Here is a 26,067-nt window from a genome sequence, read left to right on the forward strand (position 1 = left end):
AACTTGTTTGTGCTTTGTCATTATGGTTTATGGTTTGTAGATAAATTAGGAATACAATGTACACAAGGAGAAGCAAAGACAGACAGAGTGACAACAGAGGAGAACAAGAAGCACATACACAGACAGACAGTAAAGGTTGAGAAACGCTGTACTATAGTTGCTTATGTTATTTGACATGAGCAAATACTGCCTGTGGGGTGGGGGGTGGGGGGATGAATGCCAGTGCTCATTTTTTGTCCCAGTTCCTCCCTGGCAATGCCGAAATGTGTATAGGCGGACACAGTCAGTTCTCTATAAAATCCACTTTTCGTTCCTCCTCCTCAGTAACTCCGCTCTCCGGGTTTTCTAGCTTGCCTCTTCTCGTCCAACTCACACACACTGTCAGAGCGCGGCGTTGACAAACTCTGTCCACTTTAGCCGTTGCGAGGCAGCCTGCTCTTTCCTCAGCTGAAGCTCTCATTGACTCGGTTCTGTGTCCTCATGCAAGGCTGCTGAAGAAGCTCTGAGAATCAGTTTTTTTTCTCTCTCTTGCTCCTTAATCCCTCAGATCGGACTCATCAACGCTTCATTACAGCAAAGCTCTACAAGACAAGAGAATAAAAAATAAGTGAACGTTTAATTTCAAGACTTGTCACTGTCTACTAATACTCTTCACAATGTCTGGCGATGATGCACCTGCTCAGCAGCAAAACGCCGAGGAAACAAACAAGAAAAATAAACCCAGCGAGGAGCCGAAAGCTGAGTCTAAGCCGGAGTCGCCGCCAGTCAGTTCAACCCAGGCTGCAGCCACACCCACGGCGACCGAGAAGGTATCCGAGGAAGAGCAGTTCACCTACCGCTCCCTGGTCCTTTCCGGCTACGGGGGCTATGATAAGGTGAAACTGCAGGTGAAGAAGGGGAAGCCGGCACTCAAGGCCGGAGAAGTCATGGTGCGGGTCAAGGCATGCGGGCTGAACTTTGCCGACCTGCTGGCCCGGCAGGGTCTATACGACCGGCTGCCGTCCCCCCCTGTCACGCCGGGGATGGAGTGCTCCGGGGAAATCGAGGCTGTGGGAGAAGAGGTGACGGATAGAAAAGTAAGCGCGCCGCATCCTCTCCGCTCTCTCCTCTCCATCTCTCTCATTTCACCTGCTTCTGAAGCCACTGTCCTAGAAATGATTTAGCCTACTCGTATGATTGCCTAGTAAACCTGACCATTTGACAATTTCCATGACCAATAATATGTCGGCTACTTTGTTCCAAAGAAAGCACATTTTGGTAACTCATTTCTTGAGATATTTGGGTTCATATTAGGATGCTGTTTGATTTAGGGCGTGTCAGTCTTTGCTGTTGATTTGAACTGACAATTCCGTCTCACGTGTGTTCATGTTAGTCATCTATTACCAGCATCACCATCATCATCATCATCACCACATTCAACACTAAAAGCCCAGACCAATACATTTGAATATTAATGTTATCTGATTTCAAAATAAGACTGCATATTTGTCCAAAGTCTCAAAACGACCAGAGAGTTGGAACAATGATAGCTCACAAGAAAAATGTAGCCTAATTTCCCTCCTAATGCTTTGGAGGGTTATTGCAAGCCCAGTCACTGGTGCGTAAATGGAGAGCACTAGAGTACTCACTCAATCTTCTGAGTGGAAATTTACAAGCCGAGCAGTGCATTTCTTTTTTTTTTATTCTTCCAGCAAAGGACGCAATTGTTTAATGGCAGTGAGTTCAATGAAGCCAGCGCCCCTCGTCTACGGACAATAAAAATGAGTTGCTTTGCGCACGGGAGATTGACAGCGCCAAATTGGGAGTCGCGCCAGCGGCTAGACAGCTACCCTGCTGAAAGGCATGTAGCACTAGGTTCTGTGGATTTGGAGAGATTACAATGCTATCTCTACGTTTAGGGGATAGAAAAGTCGAGATAATTAAACCTTTTGAAAAAACATTCCGCATTTGGCACTTTAGAGCACCGTTTCGGGGATAGGAGGGAGGTGGTGGTGGGGGGGTGCGACTCCACGCAGTAGTGACACGGTTGCCTTTGTTACGGAGAGCGACAGYGGCTCACGCACTAAGCGAACGGAAAGGGCGAGGCGCAAGACCAGGAGAAGCCGAAAATTTAAATGATTACTCGCGATCTTTGTCAACAGACATGTCTTTGGGAAAGTCACAAATCACCAACCATTCAATCTTGCGATTTTTTTAATCGATTTGAAATTAATATTGCTATATTCTGCATACAACGCCCATCTGTTTTTAGGGTATACACGGAGCATACCAAACATTAGGAACACCTTCCTAATATTGAGTTGCACCCCCCTTTTCCCTCAGCAGAGCCTCAATTCGCGGAGGCATAGACAATGCAAGGTGTAGAAAGCGTTCCACAGGGATGCTGGTCCATGTTGACTCCAATGCTTTCCACAGTTATGTCAAGGTGGCTGGGTGTACTTTGGGTGGTGGACCATTCTTGATACACACGGGAAACTGTTGAGCGTGAAATACACTGGAGAGTTGCAGTTCCTGGCAGAAACCAGTGCGCCTGGCACAGACTATCATACAGGTTTATAGGCACTTAAGTATTTTGTCTGGCCTATTCACCCTCTGAATGTCACACATGCACAATCCATGTCTCAATTGTCTCAAGGCTTAAAAATCTTCCTTTAACCTGTTTCCTCCCCTTCATCTACACTGATTGAAGTGGATTTAACAGGCGACATCAATAAGGGATCATAGCTTTCACCTGGATTCACCTGGTCAGTCTGTGTCATGGAAAGAGCAGGTGTTCTTAATGTTTTGTACACTCAGTGTATTTCCATACTATGAATATTTTGAAAGGACTGTATTATTTTGATTATCTGCTTATCTATCGTATAGCAGCATTACTTGTATGATAATAACATCGCCTATGCATTGATCATTCCAGGCTACCTCTCCTTGTTTGAATAGTGTGATGAGTCATGTTCCACTGCCCGTTACATTACTGATGGCATGGCAACACCAACCACATCCTTTCAATGGCGCTAATAGCAACATATTGTGCCTAATGACCCTTTAAACCTGTTACATTTATAACAATATCACAATTTAGGCATACAGTAGCCTAGAGATATTGTCGCTATATTATTTGAACCTGAGACCGAACACCATCACCGATGAAACTCTATGACGAAAACCACAAGGTTCACGAAGCACAAAGACTTGATGTATATTCATTGCTATTTTTTACAACACCAATCATATGTTCTGATGTTATGACCCTGTTGTAAACCTTTATTGCTCTTAAACAATTGAGGAACCTTTTGTTACAAAAGTCATTGACATGCAGGCAAATTGACCCAAGTCTAGACTAATTAAAATAAGAACACTCTGCAATTGTTGCACTTGGACCATGTTAACAAGAGCCATTAAGGCACAACAGACAAGGTGCAAGTCTGCGTCCCAACGGCACCCTATTCTCTGTATAATGCCCAGAGGCCCTGGTCAAAAGTAGTGCACTGTATAGAGGATAGGGTGTCATTTGGGATCGTACACTAATAAGATCAGTGCAACTCTGTCTCAGCAGGGAGTGGTCGTGTCCCTGACATCCACTGGACCTGAAGATCCGTAGGGATAAGATGAGCATGTAGAAGCGTCTATATACCAGAGTTATTGGCTCTGTGTCGGTCTTTGACAGCACAATGGTCCTACAGCATAATAATGGTCCTACAGCATAATATATGATATGACCCATGTCCTATTATATACTTCCCTGGCCTCACTGCACTTTGCTATTCAAGCAGATTGGATTAGAAGGTCACACACACACACACACACACTCACATACACACTGCAGTCCCCATACTACCCATACCTTCCCCCAACTCCAACAAATTAAGACCCAATCTTCCTAATGGATAGAGATCTCAGTGTTTTGGCAGGAGGGAGCTCACAGAGAATGTGCTGACCTTAGTTGCAGTCACTGTTTTTGGGAGGCTTCTGCTTTCTCTCTCTCTTCTCACAACCAACTAGCACACACACACACACACACACACCACAACACGCTCCTCACACACACAAAGACGCTCACAACACACCACACAGGATCTATATCTCACATTCCACACACACCACAAGCATACACATCGGCACACAAAGCAGTATGTTCGGTTAAGATCAGCTCGCACACACAAGCTCTCAAGAGCTGCACACACACACGACCACTACACACAACACACACACACACATCTGGATACCACACACACACACACAGACCTACAGACACATGCCACACATACACACACACTGTCACTGAGTCTGCAGTAACACAGTGACTGGAAGTAGGTTAATACTACAGTGACATCACCCTGATTACCGCACGAGCAGTGCAGGGAAGGGGAAGAGCGAGTAAGTGACAAAAAGAGGGAAATATCCTAATTCACTCCTATTACTCATGACTGACAATCCTCGATCAGCACTTTTTTCACTAAACCCTTCCTTTTTTGAGAGTATAAGCTGTAGCTGAGCTCTGGTAGGATCTGAGCCCATTGTTCTCATTCATTATCTCCCTCCGGCCCACATTGTCAGTCTGGTATTTCCTCCGTCCCTCCTACCTCGCTCCGTTCCGTCCCTCTTGTCCTCCTTTTCGCTACAGATGGGAAGCACACTCATAGCATGCGTTTTGCACCGTCTGTCTTGATAGTCGGCCATAAACAGCAAAGAGAGGAGAGAATCAGACGCCTGGAAACTTGGAGACAAACAGACGTCGTATTTCTAAGTTGTCGTTCTTGGTCCCTCTCGGTTCTGTTGAGTTTTTTTGGAGTGTGTGTGCTTTCGTCAGCAATAAGGCCTGAGGGGGTGTGGTATATGGCCAATAGCCATGGTATATTGTCCGTATACCACAAACCCCCAAGGTGCCATATTGCTATTCTAAACTGGTTACCAGCGTAATGTCATAAAAAAGCTGGTTTGACATGTTTTGTCATACCTGTGGTACACGGTCTGATATACCACGGCTGTCAGCCAATCAGCATTCAGCGCTCAAACCACCCAGTTTATAACAACTATTATAACCTGGGTGGTTCGAGCCCTGAATGTTGATTGGATGACTGCCGTGGTATATCAGAGCAAAACGTCAATAACAAAATATGTATTTTTACTGCTCTAATTACTTTGGTAACCAGTTTATAATAGCAATAAGGCACCTTGGGGGTTTGTGGTATACGGCCAATATACCACGGCTAAGGGCTGTGTTCAGGCATTCTGCGTTGCGTCGTGCAGAAGAACAGCCCTTAGCCGTGGTATATTAGCCATATACCACACCCCCTCAGGCCTTATTGCTTAATCATAACACTGACGAAAGCACACACACTAAAAAAAAACTCAACAGAACCGAGAGGGACCAAGAACAACTCAGAAATAATGTCCGTTTGTCTCCAAGTTTGTTCTAAGTTCTAGCCTATCAGTAACAAGACTTGCTATTGTAGTACCGTAGTCATGGTAACAGCTGCAACGGTAGAAAGAGCAGGTAGAAAGCACCGATTATAGGTCAAACTCAAGGTCGGTTCGTTCCTTGAACAGGGCGGGGCCGTGATCCTGACACATAAAATGCTCCATGGATGACCCTCTCAGTGTAACGATCGTTGTTGGAAGGATTGGACCAAGGTGCAGCGTGGAAGGCGTTCATCATATTTATTCATGTGAACCAGCAACAAAACAATAAAGATAAACAAAATGAAACGTACAGCTTTGTATGGCTAAAAAGCAACAATACAAAATCAAGATCCCACACACAACAGGTGGGAAAAGGCTGCCTAAATATGATCCCCAATCAGAGACAACGATAGACAGCTGCCTCTGATTGGGAACCATACCAGGCCAACATAGAAATACACAAACTAGAGTACCCACCCTAGTCACACCCTGACCTAACCAAAATAGAGAATAAAAAGGCTCTCTAAGGTCAGGGCGTGACACTCAGTCTCACACAGTTCACACATCAGCAGACTGAAGGGTTTATCATAGTCCAAAACATGTACGCGTACGCACAGTGGTGTTCTAGAATATTGAACCGTTGGCCTTTCAGACTTTGGAAGTTTCAACACAGGTCAAGCAACTTCTCCAACCGTCAACACATTCAAATGAATAGAGGAAGCGTGCCGGAGACGCGTTCGTTGGGAGTTATGGGCTGTGTGTTAACCGTGGACGGCGGTCTCAGAGCCCTGTAGCGATGTCACAATGGGACGCCTATAATTTGCGCTTAACAATGTTAGACGACAACACTGCTGACACAACACAGTAGGATGAATACATTGTCCTTTGTCCTTTAATCTAATCTAGGCCCCATGAGAACATTAAGGTGCCATACGGAGTTCACAGCTACTCCTCCGGTTGACACTAGAATCCATGATCTAACCAATTGGTGGCAAAAGTTGATGAGATCGTCAAACTACATAACCTCCGACTTGTGGCCCACATACCCCAAACCTGAATCACTAGTTGATAAAGGCCATTGGTGTACAGCAGCTGACAACGCATGGTGTCTCCCGGGTGGCGCAGTGGTCTAGGGCACTGCATCGCAGTGCTAGCTGCGCCACCAGAGTCTCTGGGTTCGCGCCCAGGCTCTGTCGCAGCCGGCCGCAACCGGGAGATCCGTGGGGCGACGCACAATTGGCATAGCGTTGTCCGGGTTAGGGAGGGTTTGGCCGGTAGGGAGGGTTTGGCCGGTAGGGATATCCTTGTCTCAGTATGTAAAAATGTAATAAAAATGTATGCACTCTAACTGTAAGTCGCTCTGGATAAGAGCGTCTGCTAAATGACTAAACATGTTAATGTAAATGTACAAGGCTCTTTGAGAAAAGCCTTCCCCCCTCATTACACTGTTGGTGGTGACTTTCAAATTAGAGGCTTGGAGAGTCAAGGGGGGAGGACATGACAGAAGTAGAGGGGGGGGGGGAGTCACACAGTAACGAAGTGCTGTGATGGACAAGTCACAAGGAGGACATTGGCCAACGAGTGTGGTTTGAGTGGACTCTGTTCTGTGTGACTGTTGTTCTTCCTGTTTGCGTGTGTGGTGGTGTGTGTGTGTGTGTGTGTGTGTGTGTGTGGTGTGTGTGTGTGGTGTGTGATGTGTGTGTGTGTGTGTGTGTGGGTGTGTGTGTGTGTGTGTGTGTGTGTGTGTGTGTTATGTGGTGTATTGGTGTGTGTGTATGTGTGTGTGGTGTGTGTGTGTGTGTGGTGTGGTGTGTGGTGTGTGTTGTGGTGTGTGTGTGTGTGTGTGTGGTGTGTGTGTGCGCATGTGTGTGGTGTGCGCATGTGTGTGTGTGTGTGTGTGTGTGTGTGTGTGACGGCCACTCACATGCCTTACATGTGGCACACATACTCCCGATGTGTTGAATGTGAGGGTTGAGTCATCAGTGTGTTTTCCTGCTAAGCTTCCAACGCCTCCGCCTAATGACCTACTGCCATATGGAGCCCAAATTAACAGACTGAGGGCAATGAGTTTCACCCACAGACCCAGGGAGACGGAGAGAAGGACAGGCAGAGGGAAAGAAAGAGAGATTTAAAGATGTAGACTGATAGAAAAGGACCGAAAGAGAGAAAGAGGAAGAACTCAAAACGCATCCGCTTGAGACGGGGATATAAAGAGAGGGAGAGTGAATGAGAGGGAAGAGGGAGATCTCTCTAATTGGAGTGGATAGACAGACAGCGAGGCGCATCTCTCCCTCCAGACCATTAGAGAGGCCCGGGTGGGCGGGAGGATGGTGGGGAGGCTGGGGCGGGAGGAGTGGGTTTGTTCCTAGGAGGAGAGAGCTTGTCTTGTGCTCAACCATGGAGAAGAATCTGGCAGGGCCGCTGATGAGTGGAGAGTGGCCAGGGGAGAAGATGGGACCCATTGTCCTGTCTCACTGACGAGGAAGAGGGGAAACGGGCAACTCCTCGCACAGGGCCCATGGAGGGAGGAGGAGAGAGGGAGGGAGATAGAGAAAGGGAGACAGGAGGAGGGAAGGAGATGGAAAAAAGAGGGGGTAGAGGAGATACTATGCAAGACAGAGAGAGTGAGACAGAGGGCGATGGAGAGAGAGAGACAATCAGAAGAGATAATGAAGGAGTGAGAGGGACAGACAGCGAGGAAGAGTGACAGGTTGAGGGAAAGGGAGAGGAGTGGAGCGAGGGAAGGAAGGAGTCAGATGGATGCAGTGGTGGGGTGGAGGAGGGAGGAGGAAGAAAACAGGAAGAATGTTAGAATGCGGTGGTGGGCTGTTTCCTGTGTCCCTGGTGTTTCCCTCCCTGATTGGCCAGTCCCTCGGCAGGGGGGGGGGGAGTTTACAATGGGGCTCTTCCTCCTGGACAGGCAGGAGAGGGTCGTAGGATCCTGCTGCTCTGATAAGCCCGAATGGGGACACGGCGCCCAAAATGACAAGTTGGGGTGATAAGGAGGGAGGAGATAATTGTCAGAGAGAGAAGAGTAGCAGTGGGGGCTAATGCCATATCATGTTATGTTGTTGACTGTTGTCACAGTGTGTGGTCAGAGTGAATATGCTAACCTATATGACAAACAACTAATGATAAAATAACTAACCTGACCGCCACAGTCATTTGCATTGTGAACCTTTGATTTGTAAAATTCCCCCGACACCAAACCAGAAAACAGCTGATCCCTTGCTTTCCATAAACATATACACTTGTAACTTGTGAACTAAATGACATGTCTACAGTAGATATACACTAGTTAGGGTTGCAAAATCCCACTAACTTTACCCACATTCCCAGGTTTCCCCCAAATCCTGTTTGGGTGCAGGATTTCCTGCCTATTCCCTCCTGATTCTGTGAATCTTCCAACCAGGATTCCTGGAAACCTTGGGAATTGTCAGAAATGTACTGGGATTTTGCAACCTTATAGTAAAACACACTTCTAACACACTTTCCCGTCCATGCAGGTGGGTGACAAGGTGCTGGTGCTGAACCGCTGTGGGCTGTGGCAGGAGGTGGCCGTGGTGCCCGCTACCCACACGTTCCTCATCCCAGAGGGCATGACTTTTGAGGAGGCCGCCGCCCTCCCCGTCAACTACATCACCGCCTACATGATGCTGTTTGACTTTGGCAACCTGAGGCCCAACCAGAGCATCCTCATTCACTCTGCTGCAGGTAGGAGCCAATCACCATAGACACCGTGTAGGTAGGAACCAATGACCATAGACACTGTGTAGGTAGGAACCAATGACCATAGACACTGTGTAGGTAGGAACCAATGACCATAGACACTGTGTAGGTAGGAACCAATCGCCATCACTGTTATAGGTACAGAACACAAAACAAGGCACACACCCCATACAATTGAATCATAAGAGACCCATAGAATTAGAGTAAGTACTATTGTAATTTTAATCCAGTGACACACTAATTTCTTATTATAAACTGGGTGGTTTGAGCCCTGAATTCTGATTGTCTGAAAGCCATGGTATATCAGACAAAATGTTTAGGTTTCCTGCTCTAATTACATTGGTAACCAGTTTATAATAGCAATAAGGCTCCTTGGGGGCTCGTGATATATGGCCAATATACCACGGCTAAGAGCTGTGTCCAGGCACTCCGTGTTGCGTCGTGCAGTAAGAACAGCCCTTAGCCGTGGTATGTTGGCCATATACCACACCTCCTCGGGCCTTATTGCTTAAATATACACCCGCAGGCCAGCAGGGAGGTCTCTGCCATTCTAAGGAACATAAATGCATACAATGTGAATATGAATACATTCATTGGGAAAACACAGTGATAAGTCTTGAATGGTGTATAGTGCTAAACCCATAGTCCAGTCCAGGTCAAGAATGTTGTGTACTATGAACACAAGGAAATGCATCAGTCGGATTGCCAATCTGTATTGTTCCATAGCTCCTGTCTATGACTGTGTATTATAACTATGTGAATTACGAGAAGGAGTAGTATTGTAGCTACTATGTAAGAGTATTGTAAATAATACTTAAGCTCCAACCCTGTGTGTGTCAGTACTGAGTAGAGCAGAGACGTGGTGAGAGTTGGGGTTGGAGGAGCACCTGTCACCTGGCTTTGGGGGTCAGAGTGCGCCGTGTGGGAGTGGAGGAATGGGGGGAACGGGGGAGTGAGGGGGTGTAAGCATCTGGGTATGGGTGTGTTGAGGTTTTGAGTGTTTTTGAGCGTAAGAGAGGGAGTGTCTCAGTTGTGTGTCAAGGACAAGGCCAGCTGGTCAAAATGGAAGGCAGTTTTTTTTTAATTCTTCCTGTGTGTACAGTACATGCATGCGTGCAGCGTGCATCTGTGTATGTAATGTATGGGAATCCGAGAGGTATCATGGGCTGTTTTGGTTGAGGACTAGTGCATTTTTTTTGTTGAGGTAAGGGAGTGCAAAAAATATATTTAAATGACGTAATCATTTCCTCATTCAATGATTGTACCGACAGATGTGGCCTATGGGATCTCATTGTAGAATAGGCCTATGCATAAAATGTAACCTCCAATTGTAACTTCTGCCTACTGTATGCCCACACATATTGTCTCAAGAAAATGTTCTATGTGTAATACCCTCAAACACCAAGTTAGGCATACCTCATTTCAAAATAGGAATGATACGGATAATTCTTCAGGTTTTACCGGTGAAACATCCAAACTGCATCTGCATCAGTAAAATGATCATGAATCATTATGGGATCTTGCGAGACATTGATTCTGCTTTGATCCAACTTTACTAAACGAGCATCATTGTGAGAAGTGATAATATCTTATTTGTAATAATAACAAGTGATGACCAGGACTATTAGGCGTAGGCAACACGTCTTGATGAGTGGTATTTTAAGTGATTGGACAGCCCTTCCTGGTGCTGAAAGGACAGCGCCAGAATCGCACAATGTTGTTAAAGACGTTGAACCAACTTGTGTTGCTGAAGGATAGCTCTGTCATTCGGCCAGTTCAGGAACAAACAACAATCATTTGCCGTATAACCTAAGAGGCCTATAACTACGTGGGATAGCTATTTGTAGGCTATAACCTAATCTAAATATAAATACATATAGCTTACTATCATTGCACTGTTTGCGAAGAGAGCTTTCGTTGCGAGTAGGCATTTCATTGTATTGTGTAGCATACACTACGCTGTATCATAAATCAACTTTGATTAGCTTGAACACATGGTTACAGAATACCATATTACAGAATAAAAGAAAACAGAGGTGAACTATCAATTAATGGAATTCATTTGCACAGATTAAACATGCTATCAAATCAATTGACCAAGTAGTGAACAGAAATCACTACTACGTAGAAATTCAGGAAATTCATTTAAAAACAACAATAAAATCAAGCTTTTGGTGTAGTGTATTCATGCATCTCAAAAAACTATAACCTAAATGCATATTTACCTCCAACTTGGCCCAATTCACATTTACAATTGCCCACCCTGACATACCAAAACTAGAGCTGCGTCGGTCTCAACCAATAGCCAATGTAGTCTAAATATCCCAAGCAGGGCTACAACAACTTCCAGAGACAGTCAGGCTCCTTGGGCTTTGCGGTGGCAGCTCTGGTTTGGGTGTCCTCGGCAGAACGGTGTCGCAGACACTGTGAATTTGGATCCTGCATCTCGTTGGAGTGACAAGGATCATGTGGGTAAACCCCGCTCACACTCCGCCGAGCTGCAGGGAATGAGATATCTAATGTATGTTATACTGATTGGCCAAAGAGGTCGAGCCAACAGGCACACACGTAGCCTACAGTTCTTCATCATTCTCGCCACCCTCAGAGAGAAGACAGAGAAGAAACCACCATTTACCTACTCTACATATACAAAAGTATGTGGACACTCCTTCAAATTAGGGGATTTGGCTATTTCAGCCACACCCGTTGTTGACAGGTGTATAAAATCGAGCACACACCCGTGCAATCTCCATAGACAAACATTGACAGTAGAATGGGCTTACTGAAGAGCTCAGTGACTTTCAATGTGGCACCGTCATAGGATGCCACCTTTCCAACAAGTCAGTTCGTCAAATTTCTGCCCTGCTAGAGTTGCCACGGTCAACTATAAGTGCTGTTATTGTGAAGTGGAAACGTCTAGGAGCAACAACGGCTCAGCCGCAAAGTGTTAGGCCACACAAGCTCACAGAACTGGACCGCTGAGTGCTGAAGTGCGTTGTGCATAAAACATTGTCTGTGCTTGCTTGCAACACTTACTACCAAACTCCAAACTGCCTCTTGAATCAACATCAGCACAATAACTGTTCGTCGGGAGCTTCATGAAATGGGATTTCATAAGCCTAAGATCACCATGCGCAATGTCAAGCATTGGCTGGAGTGGCGTAATTGGCCGCCATTGGTCGCCATTGGACTCCGGAGCAGTGGAAACACATTCTCTGGAGTGATGAATCACACTTCACCATCTGGCAGTCCAACGGACGAATCTGGGTTTGGTGGATGCCAGGAGAACACTACGTGCCCCAATGTAAAGTGCCATCTGTAAAGTTTGGTGGAGGAGGATTAATGGTCTGGGGCTGTTTTTCATGGTTCAGGCTAGGCCCCTTAGTTCCAGTGAAGGGAAATCTTAACACTAAAGCATACAATGACATTCTAGACGATTCTGTGCTTCCAACTTTGTGGCAACAGTTTGGGAAAGGCCCTTTCCTGTTTCAGCTTTACAATGCCCCCGTGCACAAAGCAAGGTCCATATAGAAATGGTTTGTCGAGATCGGTGTGGAAGAACTTGACTGCCCTGCACAGAGCCCTGACCTCAACCCCATCAACCACCTTTGGGATGAATTGGTACGCCAACTGCGAGCCAGGCCTAATCACACAACATAAGTGCCCGACCTCCCTAATGCTCTTGTGGCTGAGTAGAAGCAAGTCCCTGCAGCAATGTTCCAACATCTAGTGGAAAGCCTTCCAAGAAGAGTGGAAGCTGTTATAGCAGCAAAGGGGCGACCAACTCCATATTAATGTCCATGATTTTGGAATGAGATGTTTGACGAGCACTTTTGGCCATATACAGTATTTGATTAGTCATTCTATTGTTATTAATGGATTTTTTGTGGTAATTCAATATAATAGATTTATAATTGATGAGAGTACATTTGATAGAAATAGTGTTACCACCTCCGTGTATTCTCAAATTGAAAAGAGTGAGGTTGTGCAGCTCCAGCACCTCTCTGATTCAGAGGGGTTGGGTTAAATGCAGAAGACACATTTCGGGTGAAGGCCTTCAGCTGTGCAACTGACTAGGTATCCCCTTTCCCTTTCCCCTTTCCCTCCCCGTGCTCCAGCAACACGACACCCCTGTGTTTGGGACAGTATGTGGGTAGATATGACCATGAGAAGCACAGATGAACTATCCATGTGTATGTTAGAGAGGAACCACGTCACTCTAGTCTGAGTACCGTGGAACAGTCAGTGCAGGTGTGTGTGCCCCTTGACATGGAACACAATCATTACAAGATGGAGTATGAGAGTGATGTATTACTGTAATATACACAAGTGTGTTTCAGAGCTAGCAGAGGCTAATGAGTCAGGCTAATCACTCAGTGAAAGGTCACCGTGGAATTCACAGGTGTTTGTTTTCATTACTATTATTTAGCTGATGCCATTCATCAACTTGGACCTTGGAGACTTGATGTGGGAGTGGAACTCAGTTGACCTGGGGTTTTGTGCACTGTAAAAGTGTGTGGTTTCCGTCTATTGGTTACACAGACTTTTGGCCTCCCATCCCATTCCCATTTTAACCACCTCATCGCCGGCTTCGTATTCATGTCACCTGATGAAATTGCTGTACAATATGATCTTGTTGCCGTCTGATGCACATGCAGATGTCATAAATCAGCACTGCAGAGCTCTCCCTGTCCTCTGCCGTGCCCTGATTGTATTACTGTTGATGATATCTGGACATGTGCATGTACACCCTGGCCCACCTACTGTTGCTAGCCACAATTCTGACGTGTGCTCTGATATCTGCTTCACTGATTTCTGCTCTCGTAAAAGCCTGGGTTTTCTGCACGTTAACACTAGAAGCGTATTACCTAAAATGGATCAATTGAAAGTGTGGGTTCACAGCTCAAATCCAGATGTGTTGGTCATTACTGAGATGTGGTTAAGAAAGAGTGTTTTGAATACTGATGTTAACCTTTCTGTTTATAACCTTTTTCAGCAAGACAGATCTTTCAAAGGTGGGGGAGTGGCAATCTTTACCAAGGATCACCTTCAGTGCTTGGGTTGTCTCCACCAAGTCTGTCCCCAAACAATTTGATTAGCTGGTTTTAAGTATTACACTTTCAAATAGTACTTTGTTGACTGTTGCTGTGTGCTATTGTCCTCCATCGGCATCGGCCTGTACCCTACCTGCCCTATGCTCTCTCCTGGCCCCTTACACTAAGTCTGAATKTGTCCTGCTAGGTGACCTAAACTGGGACATTAACCACCTGACCAAGTCCTAAAGCAATGGCACTCCCCAAATCTTTCTCAGATTATTACCAATCCCACAAGGTATGACTACAAACACCCAGAAGAGGCTATTCTCCTCGATGTTATCCTCACAAATAATCCTGATAGTTATCAGTCTGCTGTTTTCTGTAATGACCTTAGTGATCACTGTTTTACAGCCTGTTTTCGTAATGGCTGCTCAGTGAAACGACCTGTCCTGATTTGTCATAGACGCTTGCTAAAATGAGCACGCCTTCCTTCATGACCTGGCCTCTGTAAAATGGTATAGAATCAGCTTGATCCCCTCTGTCAAAGATGCTTGGACCTTCTTTTTGATATTTTCAGTGGTATAACAAACACATAAAGAAAATTTGAATTAAAACCAGGTTCAGCCCGTGGTTCAACCGTGACTCCACCTCAAGAATTCCATTTGGCGAAAGGCTCGGCATACGCATATTCAGGCTGACTGGCTCTTGTTCAGGCAAATGGGAAATAAGTGCACTCAGGCTATCCGGAAGGCCAAAGTTAGTTACTTTAAGGAGCAGTTCTCTCTCTTTGGGTCTAACCCCAAGAAGTTCTGGAAAACGGTTAAAGACCTGGAGAATAAACCCTCCTCCTCACAGCTACCCATGTCCCTTAAAGTTGATGATGTGGTTGTTACTGACAAGAAACACATGGCTGAGCTCTTTAATCACCACTTCATTAAGTCAGGATTCCTATTTGACTCAGCCATGCCTCCTTGCCCGTCCAACATTTCCTCATCTCCCACCCCTTCTAATGCGACTATCCCTGATGCTTCTCCCTCTTTCTCCCCTGCCCCGCAACAAAGTTTGTCCCTGCAGGCAGTCACTGAGTCCAAGGTGCTAAAGGAGCTCCTGAAACGTGACCCCAAAAAACCATCTGTGTCAGACCCTTTCTTCTTTAAGGTTGCTGCCCCTGTCATCGCCAAGCCTATCTCCAACTTTTTTAACCTGTCTCTCCTTTCTGGGAAGGTTCCCATTGCCTGGAAGGCAGCCATGGTTTGTCCTTTATTTAAAGGGGGAGATCAAGCTGATCCTAACTGTTATATGCCTATTTCTATTTTGCCCTGTTTATCAAAAGTGTTGGAAAAACTTGTCAATAATTAACTGACTGGCTTTCTTGATGTCTATAGTATTCTCTCTGGTATGCAATCTGGTTTCCGCTCAGGTTATGGATGTGTCACTGCAACCTTAAAGGTCCTCAATGATGTCACCATTGCCCTTGATTCTAAGCAATGTTGTGCTGCTATTTTTATTGACTTGGCCAAAGCTTTTGATATGGTAGACCATTCCATTCTTGTGGGCCGGCTAAGGAGTATTGGTGTCTCTGAGGGGTCTTTGGCCTGGTTTGCTAACAACCTCTCTCAAAGAGTGCAGTGTATGAAGTCAGAAAATCTGCTGTCTCCGCCACTGCCTGTCACCAAGGGAGTACCCTAAGGCTCGATCCTAGGCCCCTGCACTCTTATCAATTTACATCAACAACATAGCTCCGGCAGTAGGAAGCTCTCTCATCCATTTATATGCAGATGATACAGTCTTATACTCAGCTGGCCCCTCCACAGATTTTGTGTTAAACGCTCTACAACAAAGCTTTCTTAGCATCCAACAAGCTTTCTCTATCCTAACCTTGTTCTGAACACCACCAAAACAAAGGTCATGTGGTTTGGTAAGCCCCTCTTCCCACAGGTGTTATTACTACATCTGAGGGTTTAGAGCTTGAGGTAGTATACCTCATACAAGTACTTGGGAGTATGGCTAGACGGTGCACTGTCCTTCTCTCAGCACATATCAAAGCTGCAGGCTAAAGTTAAATCTAGACTTAGTTTCCTCTATCGTAATCGCTCCTCTTTCACCCCAATTGCCAAGCTAACCCTGATTCACATGACCATCCTACCCATGCTAGATTATGGATACATCATCGGCAGGTAAGGGTGCTCTCGAGCGGCTAGATGTTCTTTACCATTTGGCTATCAGATTTGCCACCAATGCTCCTTATAGGACACATCACTGAGCTCTATACTCCTCTGTAAACTGGTCATCTCTGTATACCCGTCGCAAGACCCACTGGTTGATGCTTATTTATAAAACCCTCTTAGGCCTCACTCACCCTACCTGAGATATCCACTGCAGCCCTCCGCCTCCACATACAACACCCGTTCTGCCAGTCACATTCTGTTAAAGGTCCCAAAAGCACACACATCCCTGGGTCGCTTGTCTTTTCAGTTTGCTGCAGCTAGCGACTGGAACGAGCTGCAACAAACATTCAAACTGGACAGTTTCATCTCTTCATTCAAAGACTCAATCATAGACACTCTTATTGACAGTTGTGGCTGCTTGGCGTGATGTATTGTTGTCTCTACCTTCTTGTCCTTTGTGCTGTTGTCTGTGCCCAATAATGTTTGTACCATGTTTTGTGCTGCTACCATGTTGTTGTCATGTATTGCTGCCTTGTTATGTTGTTGTTTTAGGTCTCTTTTTATGTAGTGTTGTGTTGTCTCTCTTGTCATGATGTGTGTTTTGTCCTATATTTATATTTTTATTTTTATTTTTAATCCCAGCCCCGGTCCCCGCAGGAGGCCTTTTGCCTTTTGGTAGGCCGTTATTGTAATTAAGAATTTATTCTTAACTGACTTGCCTAGATAAATAAAGGTGTGCGACACTAAGTGTTCCCTTGGTCTGGTAGAGTTGTCCCAAATGGCACCCTAATCCCTATATAAATCAAATGAAATTGTATTAGTCACATGCGCCGAATACAACAGGTGTCTAAAAATGATGTCTATAAATGTTGTCTCCGTAATCTAGCATGGATAGGATGGTCATGTGTATCAGGGTTAGTTATAACCTTACAGTGAAATGCTTACTTACGAGCCCCTAACCAACAATACATTTTTTTTTTAAAATACGGATAAGAATAAGAAATAAAAGTAACAAGTAATTAAAGAGCAGCAGTAAAATAATACTAGTGCACTACCCTTGGTCAGAGCCTATATAGGGAATTATATTCCATTTCGCACACAGTCTACGCAGGTCTGGACCTCTGGTTTCTCTTGGCTCCCAGCCAGCTTGCCCTTGGCTCTCCAGCTGTCTGAAAGGACATAACGATTAGAACAATGGATTACTGAATCCATAACAGAAACATTTGCCTAACAGCCTCTTTGCCTGAAGCATAATCCTTCTTAGCGCTTTCTATATTTTTGAAATCCCTCATGATATTACACACACCCACTCAGGGTCATGAAACAATCTATGGATTTATATATTCGTCACTGCTTGTAGAGGCAATTTAGTTGAAAATGCAGTTATTGTGTTTGTAACAGTAGAGGCAGTAGGTACACTAGCTGCAGCAGCAGTGGTACTTTATATGCATTTCTTTTGAGTACACACAGTTAGGCCCTATTCCCACTACGAGAGATGACATCCTTGCCTCACCTTCTGTTGTGGCTGGCAATGCGACATTCTTGCTCCGCAGATCACATTGACCGTAAATATCACAGTAGCCACTAGCCAGGAAGCAGAAAGTATTGAACAATCCAACAACTATTCTTCTAAAACATATTACAATATTGAATAATGCAACCAAACCATATTACGCTCTTGAATAATTCAACAATCCACAAGCATGTGCAGACAATGAAAGGGTTTATTTTGTTGCCCGTATGGAACACAAAGGATATGAACAGGGTCTCCCACGTCTTAGACCTTTAGACCAAGAGGAAATTCCCTCTTGGACCGAGGGCAGACATTGGTTTGGAAGTTTGCAGGCGGGGCTACCTCATCACGGGACCATGTCTGCTACATTTACCTCCCTTTGACCTCCTCCCCTATGAGAGACCACCCCACGTTGGGCGCCATGGTGACACGCGGGATATAAACCCGGGTCCGGTATCCAAAAAGAATCTCAGAAAATATCCTAGGAATCCTGATAAAACCGGTTTTAAGTTAAAAAAATATATATAACTCCCAGCACAGAGTGTTTTAGGATGATGTTAAGACACTGCTCAGACAAACTCTGAGCCAGGAGTAAAATCAACTCATAAAAGCTTCTCAGCTGGTAATCACGACAGTTTGAAGAACCGCAAAGGAAAGATAGTGATGACGCTCATTGGCATTGTTGCAAATGATGGGGAAGACGTAGTGATGGCGCCGGAGGGTATGGCGGCCGTCTTATTGGCTCTCAACCAATCATGCTATTTTGTTTGTTTGTTTTTTGTTTGTAGACCACACTATCTACCTAGATTTTTTTTTGTAACTGTCTACATACCACCACAGAGCGAAGTTGGCACTAAAACCGCACTCAATGAGCGGTATTCCGCCATAAGCAAACAGGAAAACGCTCACCCAGAGGCGGCGCTCCTGGTGGCTGGTGACTTTAATGCAGGAAAACATAAATCAGTTTTATGGAATTTCTATCGGCATGTTAAATGTGTAAAAAAATTCTAGACCACCTTTACTCCACACACAGGGATGCATACAAAGCTCTCCCTCGCCCTCCATTTGGCAAATCTGACCATAACTCTATCATCCAGATTCCTGCTTACAAGCAAAAATTAAAGCAGGAAGCACCAGTGACTCGGTCTATAAAAAAGTGGTCATATGAATCAGATGCTAAATTACAGGACTGTTTTGCTATCACAGACTGGAATATGTTCCGGGATTCTTCCGATGGCATTCAGGGATACACCACATCAGTCACTGGCTTTATCAATAAGTGCATCAAGGACGTCGTCCCCACTGTGACTGTACGTACATACCCCAATCAGAAGCCATGGCTTACAGGAAACATTTTCACCTAGCTAAAGGGCAGAGCTGCTGCTTTCAAGGAGCGGGACTCTAACCCAGAAGCTTATAAGAAATCTCACTATGCCCTCCAACAAACCATCAAACAGGCAAAGCGTCAATACAGGACTAAGATCGAATCGTACTACACCGGCTCCGATGCTCGTTGGATGTGGCAGGGCTTGCAAACTGTTACTGACTACAAAGGGAAGCACAACTGAGAGCTGCCCAGTGACACGAGCCTACCAGACGAGCTAAATAACTTCTATGCTCGCTTTCAGTCAAGTAACACTGAAACATGCATGAGAGCATCAGCTGGTCTGGATGACTGTGTGATCAACCTCTCCGCAGGCGATGTGAGTAATACCTTTAAACAGGTCAACATTCAGGACGTGTACTCTGAGCATGCGCTGACCAACTGGCAAGTATTTTCACTGACATTTTCAACTTCTCCCTGTCTGAGTCTGTAATACCAACATATTTCAAGCAGACCACCATAGTCCCTGTGCCCAAGAACACAAAGGTAACCTGCCTAAATGACTACCGACTCGTAGCCTTCACGTCTGTAGCCATGAAGTGCTTTGAAAGGCTAGTCGTGGCTCACATCAACCCCATCATCCCAGAAACCCACTCCAATTTGCATACCGCCTCAACAGATCCACAGATGATACAGTCTCTATTGCACTCCACACTGTCCTTTCCCACCTGGACAAAAGGAACACCTTTGTGAGAATGCTATTCATTGACTACAGCTCAGCGTTCAACACCATAGTGCCTTCAAAGCGCATCAATAAGCTATGGACCCTGGGACTAAACACCTCCCTCTGCAACTGGACTTCCTGATGGGCCACCCCCAGGTGGTAATTGTAGGTAACAACACATCCGTCACGCTGATCCTCAACACAGGGGCCCCTCAGGGGTGCGTGTTCAGCTCTCTCCTGTACTCCCTGTTCACTCATGACTGCATGGCCAGGCACGACTCCAACACCATCATTAAATTTGCCAATGACACAACAGTTGTAGGCCTGATCACCGACAACAATGAGACAGCCTATAGGGAGGAGGTCAGAGACCTGGCCGTGTGGTGTCAGGACAACAACCTCTCCCTCAACGTGATCAAGACAAAGGAGATGATTGTGGACTACAGAAAAAAGAGGACCGCGCACGCCCCCATTCTCATCGACGGGGATGCAGTGAAGCAGGTTGAGAGCTTCAAGTTTCTTGGTGTCCACATCACCAACAAACTAACATGGTCCAAACACAATTCAATGCAAACTGTATTCATGTTTCAGACGCGGCAAAATGTAAAATTTTGTCAACATGGCTGCATTTTCGGCATGTGAGACAAAATTATGACACTAGCTTGCTAAAGAATTTCTATAGATAACATAGATTTTTGCATTGGCAAATGGGAATGATGCTCAAATGGCTTAGTCTCGTAGTGAGGAGCCTATAAAATGTTGCTAGCTTCATAAACATAGTTTTGGGAATTCAGAAATGGATTGGAATAAATGACCAAGCTATAAAACTAGCTAGCCAGCTATGGGTAACTGTAGCTAGCTACCTGACAGGAGTGCTAGCTAGCTATGTTAGCTTGCTAGGTACATTACTAGCTTTAGGTTGGTTGTTTTTAAACTCAACATCAAGATTTCCTCTCCGATCATCACTCTCCCTCACTTAGGAAAGGGACATTTAAGGTACACTCGTATGTGACAATGTAAAAAGTCATTCAAGGGCTGAGGGTATAGGGCCGGTGGCTGTCTACTTTGCGTTTGGACTGCAACCCAAGAGAAAATTCCCTCTTGGGCTGAGGGCAGACACTGGTTTTGAAGTTCGCAGGTGGGGCTACTTCATCACGTGACCATGACCGACTCATGTCCGCTACATGTACACATTAAAGTGCTGACAATACACAGCTAACTCAAGTAACATTAGCATATCAATACTGAATGTTTACCCCTCCCATACGACTATAAAAGACAGTAACGTTATCATACAGTGTCATTCATATTATAATATAGGCTACACAGCTAGCTAGGTAACGTTAGCTAGCAAGCTAGCTAGCTAGCTAGCTAAACAAAATAATTTCTGCATCCTCACATAAACATGCTGGCTGTAGCTATATGCTGACGATTAGCTGAGCCATAGCTAGATAGGAGCTCTTAGGCTTACACTTGCTACCATATTAAAGTAACCTTAGAACAAACCAGGCGTCATTTTATCATTATCATGGAAGTCATTATTGATAATTGAGACTGAAGCGATGATAATTCTCTGGGGAGTAACTTCTTGCCTGGACCTCAGTGCAGTCAAGCAAAATAAAAAAATATACTGTTGAGATTTAAAGCTACAGTGATAATGTCAGAATGTAACAGGCTGCCACTACAATTTCAGGTACAAATTCAATAAAATAAGTCAATAAAATAAGGAAAATGTCTGTATTTCAGCTGTTTCAAAAACAGTGCTATGCTAAATCAAATGTTTATTGTAAGAGTGTTGTCTTAACGAGACAATTGTGTTTACACTGCCCTGCGTAGAGGGGGGCAACTTGTGTTGTCTCTCTTGTCGTGATGTGTGTTTTGTCCTATATTTTTATTTAATTTATTTTTCTTTTTAATCCCAGCCCCCATCCCTGCAGGAGGCCATTTGCCTTTTGGTAGGCCGTCATTGTAAATAAGAATAGGTTTTTAACTGACTTGCCAAGATAAATAAAGGTGAAATAAATAAAATAAATAAAAATAAACTATCAGGCAAGTGTCGTGCGCTACCGCCGGTCGAGAAGTGACAGGTTCGCAAGTTTACATTGCGGTATATATGTAGCTAACACCTCTGGTTGGTTGGATCATGTGGCCTCCTCCCCTCACATGGTGGTGGAAGGTGTTGGGTAATGATGCTGCTGCAGCCCGAGACTCTAGATTAGTGTCAGATATCAAACAGTGTGTGTGTGTGTGTTTGTGTGGACAACCGCAACCACACTAATGGTACAGTACGTGCATACTTTTCTATTAGGGTCGTTGTGTGTCAGTGGATGTCTGTCTTGCTCTTGCACCGGCGAGATTAAAAACACAACCACCTATTTGAATCATATCTCTAACCTACAGTTTTACACGATGCATGTCTTTAATAGTGAACAAAGACAGCTTTTTAACAAGATTCAGTGACTCCGTTTGTACAGCTATAGCATATTAAAACAGTGGGTGGTACTGCATGAGGACACAAGGAGCCATTTCTCATATCCAGTCTCAGGGCCTCAGGGCATCTCAGGGCATGGCCAGACAGATATTATTTAATTGTCTGTCATTTTTTACTGGCAATAAATCAATATATAGATCAACAGCCGGCTTCTTATCGTGGCGACCACAGAGTCATTGTTTGATGAGCAATCTTCTGCCTCCGCTGTCATCAGTCTCTTCATCAATGTTACTCGGTTTCTTCCCTCTTATCGGCCTGTGGTGCCGTAGAGCCATGCTGGTGAGTGAGAGACTACTAGAGCTCTATGTGGCTCTATGGGGGTGCTGCTTGGCGCTGTCAACAGGCTGCTAACTTGTTGGCTCCCACTGTGAGGACCCGGGCAGAGAGGTGTCTAGCTCATTGCCTGCAGCAGCACCACCCCCCACCCACCTCATGACAAGGAAAGATACTGTATGTCCTCTCCAACATAATTGCCACTGTCAGTGTTTTAGCTCTCTGGAGATTATTACATAGGCCAACTCTGTCCTTGTACCCGAGAGAAGAGACCTCAGCTAAGACGCTGGTGTGTCAGTGTCATGGCTGTGTGTGAACCGTGAACCGTTGACTGACCCCAGCTGCCTCTCTCTCTCGTGGGCCTGTGGAACGGCCGTTCCCGTCCCCTCTCCCCGAACAATGGCATGTTGTTCTCCTACCATCCCGCCCTCTCTGTCCGCTGGGCTCGCACATCTGCATCCTCCCGTCCTCCACCTCCCCTCCTCCCCCCTCCACATGACTCCCACCGGGGAGGCTCCTCATGACCATGGCGTATCAGTGCTCGATACCTCGTCATCGGGGAGCGTGCGTACATTCCCCCCTTTGTTTTCTCCAGAGGGACAGGGCAAGGGAAGGAGTGCAGTGACATTTGGATGTGTTTGGGGGGGTGGGCGTCCACTCTGCTCGGCCAAGAGCCTTTTCCTGCAACCTCTCCCTGAACTGAACCCTGAGTTTATGGATTAGGTCTGGCCAGCAGCCCTGCATGCCACCACGCCCACTAACACACACACGCACACTAACACACACACGCGCGTGCACACACACACATACACACACATACATACACACTTGAGACTTGGGCCTTGGCCTGATTGGTCTGACTAACACTACCCTGTATCCACATAGAGAGAGAGAGAGGGAGGAGAGGGAGGAGAGGAGAGGAGAGGAGAGGAGAGGAGAGGAGAGGAGAGGAGAGGAGAGGAGAGGAGAGGAGAGGAGAGGAGAGGAGGAGAGGAGAGGAGAGGAGATTGAGTGAAGACGATAATGGAAGAGAAGAGAAAGAGGTGTCAGAGTATAGAGAAAAGTACAGAGATGTTGATGTTACCTGCTCACTCTACACTCTTAGAAAAAGGGTTCCAAAATGATTATTCAGCTGTCCCCATAGGAGAACCCTTTTTGGTTCCAGTAAACCCTTTTTGAGTCCAGGTAGAACCCTCTTTGGAAAGGTTTCCACATGGAACCCAAAGGGCTCTACCTGGAACCAAAAGGGTTCTACCTGGAACCAAAAATGGTTCTTCAAGGGTTATCCTATGGACAGCCGAAACGTTTTAGGTTCTAGATAGCACCTTTTTTTCGAAGAATGTAAGATATTGCTCAATATGAGATACAGGCAGAATATCACTTTGTTCGTTTATCCTACAATTTCAGACAAAACCACATCTCTATTTCAGCATATCCTTTAGCAGTCTACAATGACTCCCCACTTCTGACTACCTGTGCTGTAAGGCTTACCCTAGTTCAGTGAATGCTAATTAAGGCAGTGTTGGAGAGGAGTCCTGGTTGTGTTTGTTTTCTAGCCTAGCTGGCTGGCATCATACCCAGACGCAGATCAGCTGCACTGATAGCACAGGAAAACCAGGGCAAACCTCCCCTCCGCAGCCTCCCCTCCACTCCAACCTCCAACCCACCCTCCAATCAGAATACACTCTCACTCACAACCGTTGCCTTATGACCACATTCAATTTAAGCCCCCCCCCCCCCCCCCGCCACACACACACACACACAGGTGTGTCTGTCTGTACATTTGAGTTTTTAGTTTTTTTTTCACCATTGTGAGTTTGTGTTAGGAAGAATGTGTTCATTGGTACATGGTTATCAGTGGGTTTTATGAGAACATGTCTGTTTGTGTTTGTGCGTACAACGAGTGTACGTGTGTGTTAGGGTCTCTGTGTGCGTTAGTTAGCATTGTGTGAATTCTCACTCAGGAAATCGCAGGTTCTGCCTTCTCACACAGGATGTGCTTTGAATTCACTCACCCAGTCACTACAAATGTGCATCCTATACGTGGTACAGAGTGGAACCTACCATACGACAAAGCATATTAAAACACTTCACAGCTACACAGAGCAAGGGGAAAACACGATGTTACGTAACACAGAGTCATCTCTCCGTATTGCAGACACAGACACGCACCCACTGCCGTTTTATGCTCACACACTCATGTGAGCCTCGTGTAAGATTTGCACAATAACAGAGCGAGAAACGTTGCTCAGTCATGTCCGACTTGTTGATCTTGTTCACCGTCCCTTTGGTAACGAGGGATTCTTGGATTTATGGTTTTATTCCATTCTTTGTCAGCCACAGGCACCACGGGCTAACGATAGGGTGTGGGATATGGTAAGCTTGGAGAGTGGAGACACAGAGAATGACATGGGGCAGACAGCATGGAACCCTGACGTGACATGAGCGGCCTCACATCTCTCCGTGATTAGCATTAGCGCGTGTGCTAGCTAGTGTTAGCATAGCTAGCGCCACAGGGCCCACACCTATAACCACAACCTAGCCTTTTAAGGTTAGAAGTGACCGTAAGCACGGTCTGAGGTGCGTTAGCTTCTCCGTTTGAGTTATGCTAAGAAACTAGCTCTCTACGAGGAAGTGGCCCAGCAAGCTTACCTCTTAAGCACCGTTCAGACAGATGTGGTCAGTGTGTGGATGACTGTGAGAAAGTGCCTGTGTGCACTGACTGTACTATGGTATGAGTATGTACAGTAGTAGGAGGTTTGAGTGTTCTCCTTCCCTTTGTGAAATCTCAACAACATTTAGTGGCCCCACCCTCTCCTCACGTTGAACTCTGGGTGTGGACACACATCATGCTGGCCTAAATAGTAAAGTGAATTCCACAGTGTTTTGGACAAAATTCCTATTCACTCAAGAAGAGCGTGTTATTGAGACCCAGAGTGTATTTGGTGCCAAAAGATGTGTGTGTGTGTGTGTGTGTGTGTGTCCCCCCAATACACAGAGAAGAGAGAGAGAGATAAGCTGAAGGTTAGGAGAGAGACTGCAGACAGGAAAAGTCTGGATGAGAAGTCTGTTCATATCTGCTAATCTTCCCAAATATGTGCTCAGATGAAACAGTTAACCCATCGTTAACCCATTGTTTGGTTCACATTGTTCTCTTGGTATTTCTCACTAGATTCTCGCAAACTTTCTCCCTCTCTTCCCTGTCAGTGCCCCCTTTCAATCTCTCTCTCATCTGCTGTATATGTGGACCAGGGCAATCTGTCTCTCTTTCCATTCTTGTCTTCCTTTTTTTTTTCTCCTTCATTCTCCTGGCAATGTGACGCGAGGTCGTCCCCTGAACACTAACCCATTGCCTGAACACTAAACCATTGTCTGTGCAAGATGGCAACTTAGCAAATTCCCGCGCCTA

General features: G+C 45.6%; 1 protein-coding gene across 1 annotated transcript in view; it reads left to right on the plus strand.

Moving 5' to 3' along the window:
- Nucleotides 1–377: 377 nt before the first annotated feature.
- LOC112072156 (synaptic vesicle membrane protein VAT-1 homolog) overlaps nucleotides 378–26,067 on the plus strand; it is a 171,150-nt gene continuing 145,460 nt past the window's right edge. The window contains exons 1-2 of the mRNA XM_024139574.2: nucleotides 378–1,076; nucleotides 8,907–9,114. Of these exons, the coding sequence (XP_023995342.2) occupies nucleotides 657–1,076; nucleotides 8,907–9,114 (628 nt within the window). The 5' untranslated portion in view covers nucleotides 378–656. The remainder of the gene's footprint in view (nucleotides 1,077–8,906; nucleotides 9,115–26,067) is intronic.

The sequence above is a fragment of the Salvelinus sp. IW2-2015 genome, unplaced genomic scaffold (assembly GCF_002910315.2).
Source record: "Salvelinus sp. IW2-2015 unplaced genomic scaffold, ASM291031v2 Un_scaffold1844, whole genome shotgun sequence".
In the NCBI taxonomy this organism is placed as follows: domain Eukaryota; kingdom Metazoa; phylum Chordata; class Actinopteri; order Salmoniformes; family Salmonidae; genus Salvelinus; species Salvelinus sp. IW2-2015.